This window comes from Exophiala mesophila, assembly GCF_000836275.1.
Source record: "Exophiala mesophila strain CBS 40295 unplaced genomic scaffold supercont1.6, whole genome shotgun sequence".
Taxonomy (NCBI): domain Eukaryota; kingdom Fungi; phylum Ascomycota; class Eurotiomycetes; order Chaetothyriales; family Herpotrichiellaceae; genus Exophiala; species Exophiala mesophila.
Genome location: NW_015622509.1, coordinates 2,296,008 through 2,313,213, shown reverse-complemented (window position 1 = coordinate 2,313,213; position 17,206 = coordinate 2,296,008). Strand labels below are relative to the sequence as shown.

At 49.5% G+C, this 17,206-nt stretch overlaps 3 protein-coding genes across 3 annotated transcripts; 2 read left to right on the top strand and 1 right to left on the bottom strand.

The window, feature by feature from the left end:
- Positions 1 to 8,227: 8,227 nt before the first annotated feature.
- Positions 8,228 to 8,893, top strand: PV10_08705 (uncharacterized protein; the record flags this gene model as incomplete). The annotated part of the gene is made up of 2 exons (XM_016373764.1): positions 8,228 to 8,395; positions 8,456 to 8,893. The coding sequence occupies 2 exons, from the start codon at positions 8,228 to 8,230 to the stop codon at positions 8,891 to 8,893; spliced, it is 606 nt and encodes a 201-aa protein (XP_016220675.1).
- Positions 8,894 to 10,364: 1,471 nt separating this feature from the next.
- PV10_08704 (uncharacterized protein) lies at positions 10,365 to 13,369 on the top strand (the record flags this gene model as incomplete). Its single annotated transcript, XM_016373763.1, has 3 exons — positions 10,365 to 10,464; positions 10,530 to 12,374; positions 13,137 to 13,369. 3 exons carry the CDS (start codon positions 10,365 to 10,367, stop codon positions 13,367 to 13,369), a joined length of 2,178 nt encoding a protein of 725 aa, XP_016220674.1.
- Positions 13,370 to 15,778: 2,409 nt separating this feature from the next.
- On the bottom strand, positions 15,779 to 16,829 carry PV10_08703 (uncharacterized protein; the record flags this gene model as incomplete). Its single annotated transcript, XM_016373762.1, has 2 exons — positions 16,294 to 16,829; positions 15,779 to 16,241 (listed from the first exon to the last, which is right to left on the bottom strand). Exons 1-2 carry the CDS (start codon positions 16,605 to 16,607, stop codon positions 15,779 to 15,781), a joined length of 777 nt encoding a protein of 258 aa, XP_016220673.1. The 5' UTR covers positions 16,608 to 16,829.
- Positions 16,830 to 17,206: the final 377 nt, after the last annotated feature.

Here is a 17,206-nt window from a genome sequence, read left to right as displayed (position 1 = left end):
TACCAGCAGTATTTGCGGCGAATTGCCCGAGGACGGGGTTATTGTGAGCGGGGCATCAGAAGCAAATCAGCCCTGGCCGTTACCCAATACAAAGTCTCGAATCTTGGACTCAAGACGCGAATGATGCATTCGTGGGTCAAATGTAGGATCCGAATGGTAAACTCTCTCAACGGCAAATGAAAAGGAATATAGTCCCTTGGATGTGGAAGGTTTAGTCACACTACTGAACAACGGTAGGTTGAAACGAAAGACGGACTCTCTTTCTGATGGGCCCAATGCCATTCCGGTAAGTCAGGTCAGCCTTGTCATAGGATCAAAGGTGGGGCGGGGAATAACAGAGAGTGATTGAGGCGATGAAAGACGTTGTTCCACCAAGTTGGCAAGTGGTGCCAAGGACATCGCGTGGGATAAAGCACCGGGCGTTGTTGCTTAGTCGAAGGCGCTGCATGGACAAGTCGGGAGGACCGGCAAACAGAGTTCATGCTTGCAGCCATGATTTATTGATCTTGGGACTGGAGGATAAAGCGACCAAGGATAAGCTGGACTTGGAGCAGGATGAGCGATTCTCTTATAGGCGACTTAGTATTGTCTAGAAGGACATAGATACAAAAAGGGTTCGCATGGAACAGGCCATTTTGTCTCAGTCTTTGACACCAGTCCAGTCTCGAACCAGCGGGAAAAAGAGGGCGGGGGCATACAGGAATGGGTTTTGAGAAGCTGGTTTTCCCAGAGGATGGGAAGGAGCATTGTGTCTGTAGCAAAGTGTCTGTAGCAAAGAGGGTCGGGGTCGGGGGCCAAAAGACACACAAAGGGTTTCAAAAGATGAGGATGTGACTACGGAGTAGTGTGATTGGGGAAACAGGATGGAGCTGCAGTCAGGGAAAGCCGGCGCAAGCCCATAGTGTCGAACGATGCCATACTCCGTAGACTACTGCAGCTTGGTGGAGGACAAATACCAAAAATGATATCAAGGTTTCTCGTTTCTTTTGGAAATAAAATGGTGGGGCTTCTGACGCATGGTGCCAGCTTCATGTGATTTCTGATGCATAGTGGCAAAGGTGGCCTAGATTCTGCTAGAATGCATGTGAAATCCATCTTATCAAAGGCATAGCAAAGGAGCAATGAACTCATGAAATTCTACTACGATTCGGTTACTATCGGGCAGTTGTGAGGGGTGTATACGAAGAAGTTGAGATCGAGATGATGGCGAATACTGCTGGAGTACAGAAAGCATGGTTGCCAAGGCAAATCCCCCATAATCGAATCCCAGTTCTACGTTACTCAGTGTAAAGATGAACGTGGAGAACATTATTGGTCGTGTGATGCTTGGTCTGTTCAAAACACACTCGCTAAAGATTGGGTCGTCGAGGCGTGGGAAAAACGGGCCACGAAGACCGTATTCAACAAAGCTGCATGCATCTGGAGCTGCGAGAGGAGAACATCCACCTGTTGGATACCCAGTCATGGGTAATGGTGGGCCGTCTGCGAAGGTGTGCCGCCCATCGTTGAGTCGAAAACTTCTCACGCAGTCGCGACATGGGCGGATGGTAGCTGGATCTACGATTGACCAGCCAGCATCCACCAGGATGGGTGTAATAACTAGTTGGATATTCTCCAGAGCAGCTGCAAAGGTCCTTGGCTTTTTTTACCGATGGTTGGCCCTCTGACGTGGTTGTCTGGGCACGGTACTCTTGTTTGATACCGTAGAGGGCTCGCATCTGCAGCTGTCGCATCAAGGTTTCCACCTGGCACGAAGTGAAAGAAGACCTGTTGCTTGTAAGGGCTGCTGTCTTGATCCTTGCCTATCCTCGACCTCCATAAAAATGATAGTGTCGTCCTCGGTTGGGAGGAGCAAGATAGTAAAGCGACCATCTTCTCTATTGTTGATATTGTGACTACTTAGTGCTGCCCAGGGAGAAGAGGGCGAATCCAATGAAAAAAGTTGGTTGAGACGTAGAATGGTCAGGTGGGACTCGAAAATGTACTTAGGTAGCGAGGTACTTGGCTAGGTTAGGTACGGAGTAGTCAACTGATGAATTAATAAGTGGTTATTCAGAGGAGCCAACTACTTACCTACCTAGGTACCGAGAGCGCCGAAGCATGTACTCCGGACGGAGTACTGGCATCCGCTAGTTCTCCCAAGGAGCGTCGGTTAGTAGGCTAGCCCTCGGCCCCTCAGACCGTCTGATTAAATGGTGTCCACGTGCCCTCTGGTTAGATCTTCTGAAGGTGTGCGAGTGTATAATAATAAACTACGGAGTAAGAGACATGTACGATTACGGAGTATGCCCGAGCCTACGCCTACCAGGCCCTCGGGCCACCCTAAGTTAGGAGTGAGGTTGCGGTTAGCGTTGGTGGCTTGCTCGGAAGGCAGTCCTCCGCTGTAGTGGGCCCGAGGCGTCACTAGGGAGCCCCGAAGAGGGGCGAGGGCCATCGAGGCCCCTCACAATTAAGGTTTTCCGCACCTCGGGCGCCGGCAAAGGTAGGGTCTTTGCCAACAACTAAATACCTGACACCTAACAAGAAAAGGCTATACACAGTACACCTCGAAGATATGATTAGGTCTTGGGTTCTGCAATGTTCTCGGTCTGGAAGACCGAGGGTCTCTGCATCTTGCAGTCGTGCTCGGAACCTTCTGATATAGGCCTTAGTTGATAAGGATCAGGTCTGTTACTGTTGCGAGAGTCAGGCCACAGTCGAAGGTAGGGGATGGATTAATTGTCCACATTGACAGCACAGAGCGAACGAGATGGCGTCGAATTCGACAGCCATATCTACGGTTTGAGGGTGCCGGGTACAGGAACAATGTGCGATTGGCAGCAATGTCTCTTTATGACATGATTGCTGTCACGATCTGCAATGCATGCCATCGTGGTCGAAGGAGCCCAAGGAGGAAGGAGTTTGGAAACTTACAGTACGTGAGTACCAGGTAGCTACCTACTAACCTTACTCAGCTGTACAGGGATCAGGTGAAGGAAGATGAAAGATGGTACAAAGGCAAGCGGGCCGATGGCAGATTGTCGCTTGCTTTGCAAGAGGCTCGCCTAGAGCATTGGAGGAACACAGAAAAACCGCCAAAGTATGCACTCACTGGCACCAGTTACGAGGTGTTGATGGCATTCTCAAGTCTCTGATTTCAACCCCCAAGGCAAAGGTTCCACCACAACAGGTATGACATGGTCCACGGTGCCGCGACAGACGTGGGCGCAATCCTGCCCGCCCATTGTGCCGTGCGCACCTACCCCCGGCCTGCCCCGGATGAAAAGAGACTTCTGATTTCAGGGCTTGGCAATGACGACGCCTCCAGTGGGGTTCGAACTCTGAATGAACGGAAGGAGCCAGGAGGGTCGGTCCTCGAGCCTAGCAAACAGCAGCCAACGGGCAGAAAGAAAGAAATACCGTCATCTGGCATCTGGCATCTGGCATCTGTCACATGTACGGGTATGGGTATGGACAGAGACATGGCCGAGGGGCTACCTACCTAGACCTAGGTAAGATTGCACCTGCTTCATTTGTCGGTGTTAGTCGGTCGTGACTGCCTACCTTACCCATACGTAGCCTGCGACATGCCACCACAACCTCAGCAGCCATCAACTTCTCAACCCATTCATCAACCACGCGACACTTCTCTCTTCATGCACCTCCCTGTACTCCGTTGCCAGATTCCAAAGCCCAAGACCCAAGGGTCCCGTGGCTATCATCGGATCCCTCTGCTCCAGACACTCCCGTCACTCAATCTCTTGCTTCCCACACTGCCGCATGGTACCCATCGCCGGAGAATTTCAGGTCTCATTGGGTACCACCACCCATGTCGATACATTCACTTCGGGTCTTTTACAACTAATGCACAAGGTGCAGGCATGAGTGACCAGCCCTCCAAATTCAAGCATCTTGGGCCACCGGCAAACACTTTCAGCACAGTCAAATTGGCATGAATCTATTTGCAATCAATGTGACTGATGACTCCATCATCCATGCCCGCGATATCAGGGTCACAACTTCATGCCCGTCTTCTTCCATATTCCCTTTCGTCCTTCGCAACATAGTCGTGTCGATGGTCTTTGGGCAGCCAACCATAGCCCTGGCCATATGCCGAGTCAGATGCAATCCTCATCCACTTCCTGGGTCTGACCCCCAAATTCAACGCCAAAATCCACCAGATGCCTTGTCCAGTCAGCATATCCGACACTTGCTTGATGCATCATCTTCTATTGAAGTCGGCTGATGGCGTCGACCTTGGACCTTTCGAAAAAAAAAGGCCCTCCCCAACTTACTGGGGTATTGTTGGCCATGACGCTAAGTTGGCTCGGCTCCCGCTGCGCCAGACACCATTCCCTCCAACTTTAGAGCCAGCTTGTTACGACCTCACGTTCACACCGTACTCCGTAGATCAAATTCCTATCCCGCAGACTCCCCGTGCTCCCCTGTTTAGTGACAAGTGACGCTCGCTAATGCACTTTGAACATGACATGCCGACAATCCTCTTCGCCGAGAGGCTAGAGCGACATGACATCGCTTCGACATCGCTTCGCGGCTCTTTCATGCTCACTTCGCCCAATGTGTCTGGCGTAACCCTATCTGTAACATTGTTTTCTAATCCTGCCCTTTCTATCGTACGTCACATTCCGCATTCTCATCGACATTCATCGGCCTCGATAGACATTGGTCGGCCCGCTCCTCGTGCGTGTGACATGTTGTCGGCCTTTCACAGGGACTCATATCTACGCTGTGTAGTTGCGCGGGAATGTGTCCACCATATCCCGCAAGCTTCCCGGCGCAAGATATCTACCTACAGGTGAATTTGTCCAGATATTCGCCAAGGCGCCCTATGGTCTCCAATGTCCTGAAAGAGTTAACTCATTGGATCTGGACGCGATGACCACCTACCCCCATTCGAAATGTGTGTCCAGATCATACGTCTAGATGAAAATCCACCGATATATCATATCTGCGTCGACAAAGACTGCCCATCTATGCCTGCCTCAGTATTCTTACAACCTTTTGACCCCGAATGCGCTTCAGCAGCATACAATCTACGCGACTGTCTTTTGACGAGGCCAGCTGTAAACCCAATTCAGAAAATTAAGATTCGACGACTCACAAGGTGGCACAACTAGCTTGAAGAAGCCAAATCAAGTAAAGGGCCTGAATGGCTGTTACAAGGGATCCTAGATACATCGAGACAAGAGTTCTCCTCGTAGGAAGCAACTTATGCCCTGGTCTGTGCGAGTATTCGACCTTCAACCCAGAGGGCCGAGGGGCCAGTCATAACTTGTCATTCTTCTGTGAGGGGCTTGCCATCATCAAGCTGGAAAAAGCTTGTCCAAGTGGATCATTGCCCCAAAACCAGATCTCCATCAAAAGTATACCAACGACGACGGAGTACTGCTGTACGGAGTACGAATATGCCCCCCTCCCACCCTCATCCAACAAGCCATCCGTCGACTGGATCAGAGTAAGCTTCTGAGTTCCAAGTGGGACTGGCTATGTTCGTGAACACTATAGGTTGTAGCTTCTGCTTGATACGGACGTAGTAACGCGAACAGGCTTAGTTTTGCATGTGGTACGGGTGTGCCGTATCTAGCAACTGGTTTCATTGCTCAAGTAGCAATTGTCCATAAAGCCCACTTTCCTTATTTCATCTTCATCCAGTGGAGTTACTGGGTTGACATCCTCATGTACGGAGTACGGAGTAGACAGTACTTGAAAAGTCTTGGCGCCCCTCCCATCATGCATATGCGTACACCCTCATCTGTAGCACGAGGGACTCTCCGTGTCCTCCCATCCCTGTGGGTCTCCGGCTGACTGTTTGATCAAACACTGCTGCTTGTGCCAGCAGCGCTAAACACTACAGTAGCGGAGGGGGTCACGGAGTCAAGGCCCAGGCGGCTCTGTTACAGAAGGTCGATTCGATACAGAGGCCTCTCTGAACGCCTGAAAAAGTCAAGATTTGCCAAGCTGACCAACTCTCGCATCAACTCCATATTTGAGTATCTTAGACCGTGTGGTTCTGTGGTCTGGGTACCGCTCATTGAGTGTTTAGTGGCATTGGCCAGCGTGCCAGCTCTCATAAGCCACAACCCAGGTCGGGGGTCACCGCTATGATGGTGGTGGCTCTTTCGGGAGGTTTCCCAGGTGATGGCTGCAACAAAAAAAACCTACTCGGAACAGACCATCGGCATCACAGCTCGGGGTTTCGCAAAGGGTGCTCGCTGAACGTCGTGTGCTGTCTATGACATGCTATAGCCGGACGACCTGCAGGAGCCGAAACCCCAGCACGTGGTCTGCACAGGTCCTGGTGCAGGAGCAGATCTTCTCGACACTTATGCTAGAAATGCGCAATTCTGTAGGACAAATGGCTGAAGCAGGACCGGTGGCTGGATTAGGACTTCCCGCATCCCACTATAGACATAAACTTTGGATACTTGGATAGTGCAGGGATCAGTATAAGATCTCCATCATTGAGTCTGCTTTGACGTGGGTGGGACATATGTACGTGCAGCTGCACCTCGCGAGGAGTCGAGGGCACCCGATGAGAGTGGCACCAGTGGTTCCGAGTCCCACTGAGGGCCGCCCGGGACCCTGGCCCTTTGGATCAAGCTCCGTACGCATAATCTGCAGATGCATTCCTCTGGGTTTGCGCTTACAGTCGCCAGTTGTGCCAGTTCTGTCAGCCCTGGTCGGTAAAAACTCAGAATCCACCCTGCTTCCATTGGGTCTCATGTTCAACCCGGGGCAGATGAGCCAGACTGCCAGAACTTGCATGATTCCCATGGCTAAAGAGCTTCAATCGACCTTGATCTTTCTGTTCGCCGATAAATCCCACTGGGACAGACACAATCTGGGCATTGTCGAAGCATCTGCGGCAACTCAACCTCTGAGGAATGGCCACGACTCTTAATCCCAACGCTCCTCTCGAATGGTCGCCCAAAAGCTAACACTCATATCCTTCCACTTTGCTCAGTACCACCTCTGATGTACTAGCAAACAAATCCTCCGGTGTCGCGACCATCCTACTCTCACCTACCTTGTAGTATGTCCCGGACGATTGCCATGACTCTCAGACAAGCCATCAATATAGCCCACAACAGTCAAACCGAAAGGCTGGATCCTCAAGTGGCCCGTATCCTCGAAGAGGCTCTTCAGAGAATCTGGCGAAGCATTCAAGACCGACCCAATTCTTATGTCATGACCGAGCTGGAATTTTCCGTCTTCAATCGTTATAGATCTCGACCTGAGTTTCAGAACGAGTTGGCACGAAAGGCCGTTTCACGATACTGGAACAGCCACAACACCAACAACAGGCCATCATGAATTCCGCCATCCGTCTGCCATTCCTGTCTGGGCCCACGACATTCTGTGGGAGTTCGCATACTTACCACCACGACAGCCTAGTACCGCAGACCTGTTTCTAGCCACCTCTGCATCCACATGTCCAGAGCCATCTCTCCCTGACGCTTCCACACTATCAATTCCGCCAGTATTCCATCCAAAATTATGACGGACATTCGAGGGCATGCTCAATCGTTCCCAATTTTCTCGAAATTCCCTTTTCAATCCACCTCTTCTTGGGGACTTGGGATGAATCACTCTCGTTATAGAATTGGCCCAAGTATTGTGGATTTTAACGGGGCAGGTCACAAGACTGAAGACCCACCACTACTGCCGAAATATGTGCACAGGGGTTGAGAGTCTGTTCTGTACGTACATGGACAGATGTTTATCCGTCAAGGATTACTGGGTACGCATAGATGGGCAACCCAGTCATCCAGTCCGAGCGCGTCTGATTTTGGCGGGCCTTGAGTGCCTTCCTGAATTGTATTTACCTGAGGACTCTCGCCCGGAGATTATTTTTCGGGCCACCCTCCAGCCTATAATCTTTGTGTATCGCCTGACGGTGACAATTCCTAACTTAGCATCTTTGGGTCCTTGGACCATTAGTGGTGCTTGGACGTCATCAGAGGCCATTATTACGAGACCTTGGCCGCGTGGCATACTGCACCCTGACCGACTATAGATACACCCAACAGACTCGAGGTTGTCGTGCAATGCAAAGGAATGCGACTGTCTCAGAATAGAACAAACAACTCTTTTGTTTTGCTGCATTTCCACATTCCACAGATAACTCGAGAATGCTCTAAGGGCCCTGCTTACTGCGCTCTCAGACTAAACAACATGTGTCAACACCTGCTTTCTCTCCTATCTGGGGGACTTACGCCAAACAAAGATGTTTTCCTGTGTCATTGTGATTATCCTGGGCCTACTACTTGATCTCTTAGGAGTCGCAATTGCTGCATCAGCAACTCCTGGGTGGGAGATTTCTCCCCGTGGTAGGAGCAGAGCGCCAGCTCGCTTGTCATCGAAACGTAATCGACGACAGAAAGGCTGGAAAAAGGTACGAGTGTCCCAGCATACACAAACGGAGAAAGAAATATAGACTAAACGAGCCATACAGTTCCCAAGACGACAAGAAACCCCAACAACGACCACGACATTGGCCATCTGCGACGAGAACGATGGTTCTTTCTACCTTGGACCTCAGAACTATACCTACCAGTTGCAGTGCAAGACTGAGTACGAAGGAGTGAAGATAGGGGTACAAAACACCGACAACTTTGAAGACTGCATCGGTGCCTGCATCGATCACAACATAGTAAATGGTGTTGGAACATGCTTGGGGGCTACTTTCGATGACCATAATGTGCTGAATACCTGCATCCTTTGGTCTGATGTTTCCGAGATACTACTAGTGGAAGAAGATGAAGGTCAGTCCTCCAAGTACAAGATGCCTGTATTGGTAATTGGCACATGTGGAAAAGACCGAGCCCTTAGTGTCAACGGAAGCACGGTGCTGATATACCATTTTCAGATTCTCCAGACTCTGCACTTTTGATTTACGGTCCCCTCGGCCAAGTTTTCGCAACAGCAGTTGCAGAGTCGGGACCTTCGAGCACATCAGAAGGTACACGCGCGAGTACCACCGATGTGTCAACGGCGCTCGAAACAACGTCCTCGACTTATACCTTTGCCAATGCTTCCATGACGTCTGTAGACCTTTTGGTGTCGACACATCTGGTGGTGACGATCATCCAGACATCGACGATCACGGAAACGCAGTGCTTTTCGGTAGCACGTGAATGCGGAAGGGGTACAACATCCTTAACGTCAAACATCTTTGGCACAAGGAGCCCGCTACCGACCGGCCCTACCACTCAAGTTGCAGACGCCTCTTTTACAACCTCGCCAAGCCGATCTCCATGGACAAGTTCTCCGTCGGTCAACGAAAACATGGGCACGGCGATCGGTGAAAACGGCTCGAGTGGAGGTAGCCAGCCCACACCAACCACCAGTAGTGGTTCTTCATCTGCAGAATCTTTTATTATAACTAGCCACACTATTTCCGCCGCCCAGACAACATTCACGAATCTGGTTCGGGTGACGGAGTTCAGAGTTCAACCGATCGAGATCTGTACCGAGACTTTTGCATCATGTTCAAGGTCATCAATCGTTGATGCAGTAATTGGATATCGTACAGAAATCTCCTGCTCGCCGGGGCCATGTACCGGAGTCGCCATTGTTTCAGGCGTGGGAAACGATGCTGGAGTTGGCAGCCAAGACATATGTGTTAGGCTATGAATGCGACTAGCACAAAAGATCATCGACAGAGCTCATCGACGGTCTTTGTGCTACAAACCAGACTGTTTTGCGTCACTTGTAAGGCTTACGTCTCAGCCGTGTGAACTAACCGCGCTCTCGGTTGCGCAGAATCGTTTTGATTCTGATCCATCAGAATGGGATGAAGTAACTACGAGAGTTTCGGAAATTAATTAGAATTTTACAGGGCAGGGTTTGGGGGCGTTGAATTCTAGATATGGTTGGCTGACACTCGGCCCCCTCGGCCCTAGACCCTCGCTTCATTATGTCTTCTTCAAACCCAATTCTATCATCTCAGTAGATCTCTTCTCGGCCACCACAATATGCCATCGTAACAGAGCGAAATGTTCTCTGGGTCGCTTGCTAGCCTAGCTATTCATTCAATGTATATCTTCTTTGACACAATTCGACTACGCAACGCTCTAACCATTATAAGAGCTCTTCACGTAGGTTGACGCCGCAAACGGCATGGCGCCCACGATACACGTCTGGTGCGGTCAAAGCAAATCGAGCGAGCGCCTTTGTGTCCTTCGGCACAAGTCTTCTAAATTCAGATGACCTACTGCAAGTTGAACGGCATTGTCTGTTTGCGGCGAGCACATACACCTGACTATGGATCTTACCATTTTCCTCAATCTCGTCATGTAATACCCTGCTCCCGGTAAGTAAATCTTCCCAAGGCATCTTGCTCGTCGAACATTGAGGAAAATATGCATCGCACGCGTATCAGGACCTTGTGGGCTCTTCTAGCAGTCTACTCGCAGCTTACCCCAACCTCAGCCACTGATTCAGGATGTAATCCATTACGAGGTATGTACTTCTCCTTAGAAGCATCGACCAAAAGGGTCATTGGATTGACTAATGACTATTCATAGAGGCCTGTCCTCCAGTGCCAGGTCTGGCTTCAACTAGCTACAGTATTGACTTCACCAAACAATCGTCCACCCCAGCAGAATGGACTCTAGCGGACCACGCAACCGTTGACTATGCAGCAAACGATGGCGCGACCTTTACATTTAGGAAACGATATGATGCGCCATACATATGGACCAACTTCTACTTCTTGTACGGTAAGGTCGAGGTGGTTTTGAAGGCGGCTCCTGGCATTGGCATCATCACGGGTGCTGTGTTGATGGCTGATGATGGAGACGAAGTTGATTGGGAATGGTCTGGTAACAACTTTGGTAATAAGACTGGCAAAGTTCAGACAAACTTCTTCGGCAAAGGTATCACTGGAAATTACGGTCGAGGAACAGAGGAGCTTGTGGATTCGCCTCAGAGCAAGTTCCATACCTACAGTTACGACTGGACTCCAGAAGCGCTCTCCTGGTCCATTGACGGTCGCGTTGTGAGGATTTTGCGCAACAATGGCACTACAACTGGCGATTGGCAGTATCCGCAGACTCCATCTCGACTGCATCTTGGTGTGTGGTGTGCTGGTGATCCTGATGCATATGCTGGAACCGTCTTCTGGGCCGGTGGGTACACCAAGTTTGAGGATGCCCCGTTCAGCGCATATGTCAAATCGGTCAAAATCACCACGCCGAATGCATGCAAAAGCTGGAAGTATCCAAGTTCTTTTGATGGAAGCTGGAGGTCTGTGCAGTGCTCAAACGATGCCATCTACATTCCTTGTAATTACACCGTGGCTGCAGGGGACGATGGTTATAAGATTGCCAAAACCTTGAAGGTCAACTTTGAGACCCTCCAAGCGGCCAATCCAGATGTAGTAGACTGGAAATCTATCTGGGTCGGCTACGTTCTGAAAGTCCCAGGTGGCGACTGTTCCTCCGTTGCCGCCCCGAGCCAAACCAATACAAGCGACACCGCAAACCCCTCGACCACCACAACGACTTCCACCGACATCAGCTCATCGACAGCCGCCGAGCCGAGCTCTAATTCACCCATTGTGAACAGCACATCGACTTCCGAAAGTACTGCGCCGACCCAGTCTCCACTTTATGAGGTTGTGTCTGGAGATCGTTTCGACATCATTGCTCAGAGGTTGAACTGCAGTTCTGCTGCTTTGCACGAAGCTAATCCAAATGTCGACTGGGGTAAGTTGCAGATTGGACAACATCTCAACATTCCTGCTCAGCCTTCGACGCCTCCCACAAGTGTCAACAGCACCGCGACGGATGCGAATGCGACGGCGATCTCGTACACAAATTCGACGACCAGTCTTCCCACCACTTCAGCCCAGACGAACCTGTCGACAGAAACCACGACGCAATCAATGACAACAACGACAAAGCCTCCAGATAGTTCCAATGCAACAGTGGATAACAGCACATCCCAGCATACCAGTATCTCGTTAACATTTGCTTTCAATTCAAGCATCTGGTCCAACACGTCGACAGCCACCACTGTCCCATCCCTGGACGGAAACCATACCACGGAGGGTTCTTTGACTACAAGCCAAGTTGACAACTCGAATTCGACTCATGCTCGACCAAGCTTCAATGCCTCGACCGTAGCGTCGACAGCGCCGCCTTCGAACATGACATCCAAGACGAGCGTGGTGCAACCGACATCACCTCCCAATTCCAGCACCAGGGCCAAGTGCGATGAAGATGTTTGCCTCCGAAATATGCTCGATCCGAACTTCTCGACTTCCGACAGTGCTCGGTCATGGTGCTCAGACTATATGTCATCGCCTGCCAACACGATCGCCGTTCCGACCTACCTGCCTGCATGCGAGAATAATGCGACCAGGTTGAGTAGTGCCTGTAGTTGCATCATCGCAAATCATGCAGAATCATCGGGTCCTTTAGTAAAAACATCATCGTCTGGAGCATCCTCATATCGCCATTGGAAGTTTATAAGTTCTGTTAGGAAGTTGTTCAAGCATCCATAGTATATTTTCAGCAATATTGTATTCTTCAATGGAATTTTTGGACCCGGGACAAATCTTGTTATCAAATCAAGAAAAAGTCAGCGTAGAATCAAAAGGCTGAGAAGTAGTTGGGTGAGATTCAGCCTGGCGCCACCCCACACTGTTCAATCGCACCAAAAATATTAGTCACCGGTACCACAAGGCTAGTCTTATCACGTGACTGTGATCGAGCGCCAAGATTTCATCTCTCGAATTTCCTGGTCTTGGCACCCGCACAACTGCGGATGGGACTTGTCGCAGGATCTTTGGATGAACCATTGCCAGTTCACCACGACGCCGTTCCTTCCACCCATCAACCACTTGCGTATGTTTCAACCTCCATCAAACCTACTGAATCGACATTGACGACTTTTATAGAACGTGTGGACACGAATAATCAGGCAAGATGACGAAAGGAACCAGTTCTTTCGGAAAGAGTACGAACCACTTTGACACACTTTTTTCGCTTCTCGACGATGAATTGAATTGTTCTGACCGGGTTTCTTGATGTACAGGGCACAACAAGACTCACACTCTCTGCCGGAGGTTCGTTTTCCAACGACTGGTTTCCAACGACTGCTGGACAATTTACTAACACTCTGGACAGATGCGGTCGACGAAGTCTTCATATCCAGAAACACACCTGCGCCAACTGCGGAGTACGAAAAACCCTTTCCATCCTCTACCCATTCCTTCTCGCAACTCCAGAACCACGGTTATCCATTCATCAACGTGTCCACTGACCCTTTTCCGTCATTTAGTATCCCTCCGCAAAGGTCCGAAAGTATGAATGGAGCGAGAAGGCCAAGAGACGTAAGACCACTGGCACTGGCCGCATGAGGTCGTTGAAGTCTGTTGCTCGGTAAGAATACCCCATTATCTGTGCGGTCATTGCGTGGAGGGAACGTAAAAGAGCTGGGTCGATTTGCACAAAAAAGAGGAGGACCGCAAAGTCAAAGTGGAATGACAGTGCAGGGTTTTGGGAAAATCCATTAAAGGATTACGACTTTGTTTATCAAATTCAGAACGACGCTGACAGTTTATCCGCGATACAGCAAATTCTCCAATGGTTTCCAGTCTGGCGCACCAAAGGGTGCCCGAGGCCCATCAAAAGCATAAGTCAGCAATGCGCCGTTATGTGTGGGTTCTGAAAAGTGGAAGATAAAGGATGCGCAAGAGGGTTGGAGTGGCATTGCAGCAACAGAGAGAGAATGAGTCTGTCATGATTGATCTCTCTCTCTGCCTGATCCGTGGAGAATTCTGGCTCTCCAGTTTCGCTCACGAGTCTCGAAATGACAATGAATAAGACTTGAGGTGGAAATCAGCGCTAAGGTCAGACTTTTGTTCTGTCGAATTTCGATTTGCGAGGCCTGCGGGTCCAGCTAGATACACGCTGGAAACAATATGTGAAGCCTTGCAAAACTTGGCACAAATCACCAGACAACCGATGTTCTTTCAATATTGTTTCCTTTGACTGATACCATGTTCACACCGAAAATGCAATGGACTCGAGAGACGATGCATCATGTGACCGAATCTTGCTTCTCATATCTACATGTGCTACGATGACCCTGCCTCGAAATCCAGGAATCGCATCCTGGGAAAGTAAATGGTGCTTTGTCAATTTAGGCGACGTATGGAGCAAAAACAGCATGCAAATGCAATGGAGCCCTATGCCCATCTCAACCACCGAAGTAGACAATTCCGCGTTAAGGCCCCTCCCAGAGGGTTAGCGCCTATACGAGGCGCCTGAGGAGGACAGTTTTTACCTACTAGGCCTTTATCACTGCTCCATTAATCATTTCCTACTTGGTTTTGACACTTTGCCCCTACTCTCAGCGAATTCTCTCTCTCCTAATCTTTGCTGTCAATGCGTAATTGTTCATGAGATCGGGCAGACGGTATCTGTAGACCCCTTCAGCCTCTTTCTTCGCAGTCTTCTTGCTCTCGTACCAAGCTCACCTCTTCAAATTGAGGCTCGCTGCTTTGAGACGTCTGGGCTTCTGATGATGGCGCCTGAGAAGCAGACGAGAGAGAACCCTGGAGAGACAGGGATCAAGGAGTTATGGATAGTGACGGGAGAAAGACTGAGGGCTAAGTGAGGTCGCTGAAGGTAAGGAAACAATTTGTTTGGCTGCTTGTGACCGGTCATCAACCATGCCTTCACTTGGAGGAGCATGGCCACTGGATTCCGAACACGTGGTACACAGTCCAGTTCGATATACACATTCACACATACCGTGTCTGTCCCATGTACTGATTGATGGCTTGCCAAATCGCCCGAGAAAGTAGAGGGCCCTATAACTCAGGTCACTCCTGCTCTGGTGTCTATGTCGAATTCCATGTCTGGCCCCGTCCATCCTCTGAACGCGATCAACGAAAATTCTCGAAATGTGTGTTACCCTCTCATCACCCTTCGTCTATCGAAGGTGCACTCTCAAAGATACAAGTCCACATCTCTTCTACAATACACGGGTCATCACCACACCACAACCATCGATGAGCGAGAGTATCGTCCAAAAACTCGATTGCAAGAATGAAAAAACTGCATCACTGCCGTATGGAGATTTTGTCTGCAGCCAGATTACGAGATGGGAAACCTCATTAGGGTCAACGTCAAGACCAGGACGTTGTCCCACCTGTGAATCCTTACGCTTATACCCCGGTGAGAAATATGTGTTCTCCTCAGGCTTTTGCAGAATTCTAAAGGTAGAATTGCTATAGACTCAGCAACACACCAGGAAGCATTGTTTCTGCCCTATGACACAGCATCTAAATGAGCGTCGACATCTGAAAACCTGGTATATTCTCGAACAGGTGAGGGTGTAAGAAATGGCTAGCTTGAAGAGGTCCCTCGAGCCCCCCTTGCGGATGGGAGAAGATTCCCTCTTACTCAACATTGGCTCAATAGATTCTGGGTTCCTTGCGTTCTGACTTGGGATGAGAAATACTCGTCATCGCTTGTGTGTGTGCTCTTCGCCAGTGTGTTTCTTCAATTCTTCTGAGATCCTCGACTATGAATGGAATTTCATTTATGCAATGAAGCTGCCGCCCCTGTAATTGTTCCTGTACCTAGAGTTGTGATTCGACTTATCCATTTGATCCCCCATTGAAGTCAATTCCCGCAACAATACTCCCCCAATGTTGTTACATCGATATCAAAATGAGAGCTAGACCGACAGCGCCAACTGCAAGTCTGAGGGGCCAGAAACCCCATGGATTGGCAACGAATGAGGATTTTGATTCTGTTTACAAATTAGGTCGGTCTTGAGAGAGAGTCATATACTCACCTAGCTCAATCCAGGCTTCACTAGCCTTATATCCGGTGACTGTCCAACATTTCTCAATCACTTCCCTCAACGGTGACGGTACTAAAGATAGATCGGGAAACTGTTTGTTTCGAAGATACCGACTAATCTCTTGATCGCTTCTCTCATTAAAGAGCCGTTCTCCACGATGAAGTTCGTAGAGTACGGTGCCCAGTGCGAAAATGTCATCGCTTTCTGAGGGATAGTCCGTGTCAAATAAGGGGTTGAGATATCGTACGCCAGCGCTCACATTGGGAGGTGAACCATCTAGACCAGAGCCCGCGAAGTCGCATAACACGAGCCTACCGTCGTCATGAAGAAGGAAATTATGAAGACCAAGATCGCCATGCACGACACCTTTTGAATGAATATACGCTACAGCTGATATAGCTTGAAAGGGCCAACTAAAAGATCTGTCAATGTTTCGAACACAAGAGAGATTAATATCAAACAGACCGACTTCGTCCAGGGATAATCTGATCCAGGCAATTAATCAGAGTTCCATGACTATGGTATTCGAATAATAGGGCATTGCGTAATAGCGTGCATTCTGGAGGGCTTTGACCTAGATAGCGAAGAATATTTGGATGCGACTGTAGACGGTCGTATATCCTTTTCTCGACTTTATGATCCTCGAGAGCCTGTGGAGCGGGGATTTTGGCAATAATATTCGTCCCGAGGATATGGACAACTTCAGAAGAGATTCCAATGCCGACACCTCGTAATTGTTCCCTGGTAAGAGTGGAGGTATCGAAGGGAAGTTCCGTCATGAGTAGAGCCGAGTAAAGCAGAGGTTGAGTTCATCGAAGATAAACAACAACGCTTCAAGTGGATTCGAGGTTGAGGTTTCTTCGGCGGGATCCAATCGATTTGGTCGCCATTCGAGAGCCTTCTCACTGCGAGTTTCTTGGCTGAATTTGGGCGGAAAGATCCAGAGGTTCACATAGATACAATTCTGGCATTCAAGCAGAGAATCATGCTTTTGACGATGGCATAGGCTTATGTGGACAATTCCATTATGACAAGGTACCAAGATGGTAGTTTGAACAAGAGAACTGGTCGGCGGGTTGCTTGAGGTGGAAGGTTACTCGAGGTGACAAACTAGGATAGTTGTGTCATCTTCGCCCAAAGAGCAGCTACCGATGGGAATACACAATTAAGTCAACACATAATCTAACTCCCAAAGAAGTGAGGACATGCTGCAAGGCGTTCTATATTGTCTGTAAACATATAAAGGTAGTCGTAAGGCTAGAATTGACTACGGTTGTGCAACAAGGCTGAGTCAGTCCAACGAGGCTGAAGAGTGGAGAAACGCAGGCTTGATTGCTTTGACGCTTCATTTGGAGATTCTGAAGAAGTCTTGAGAAGA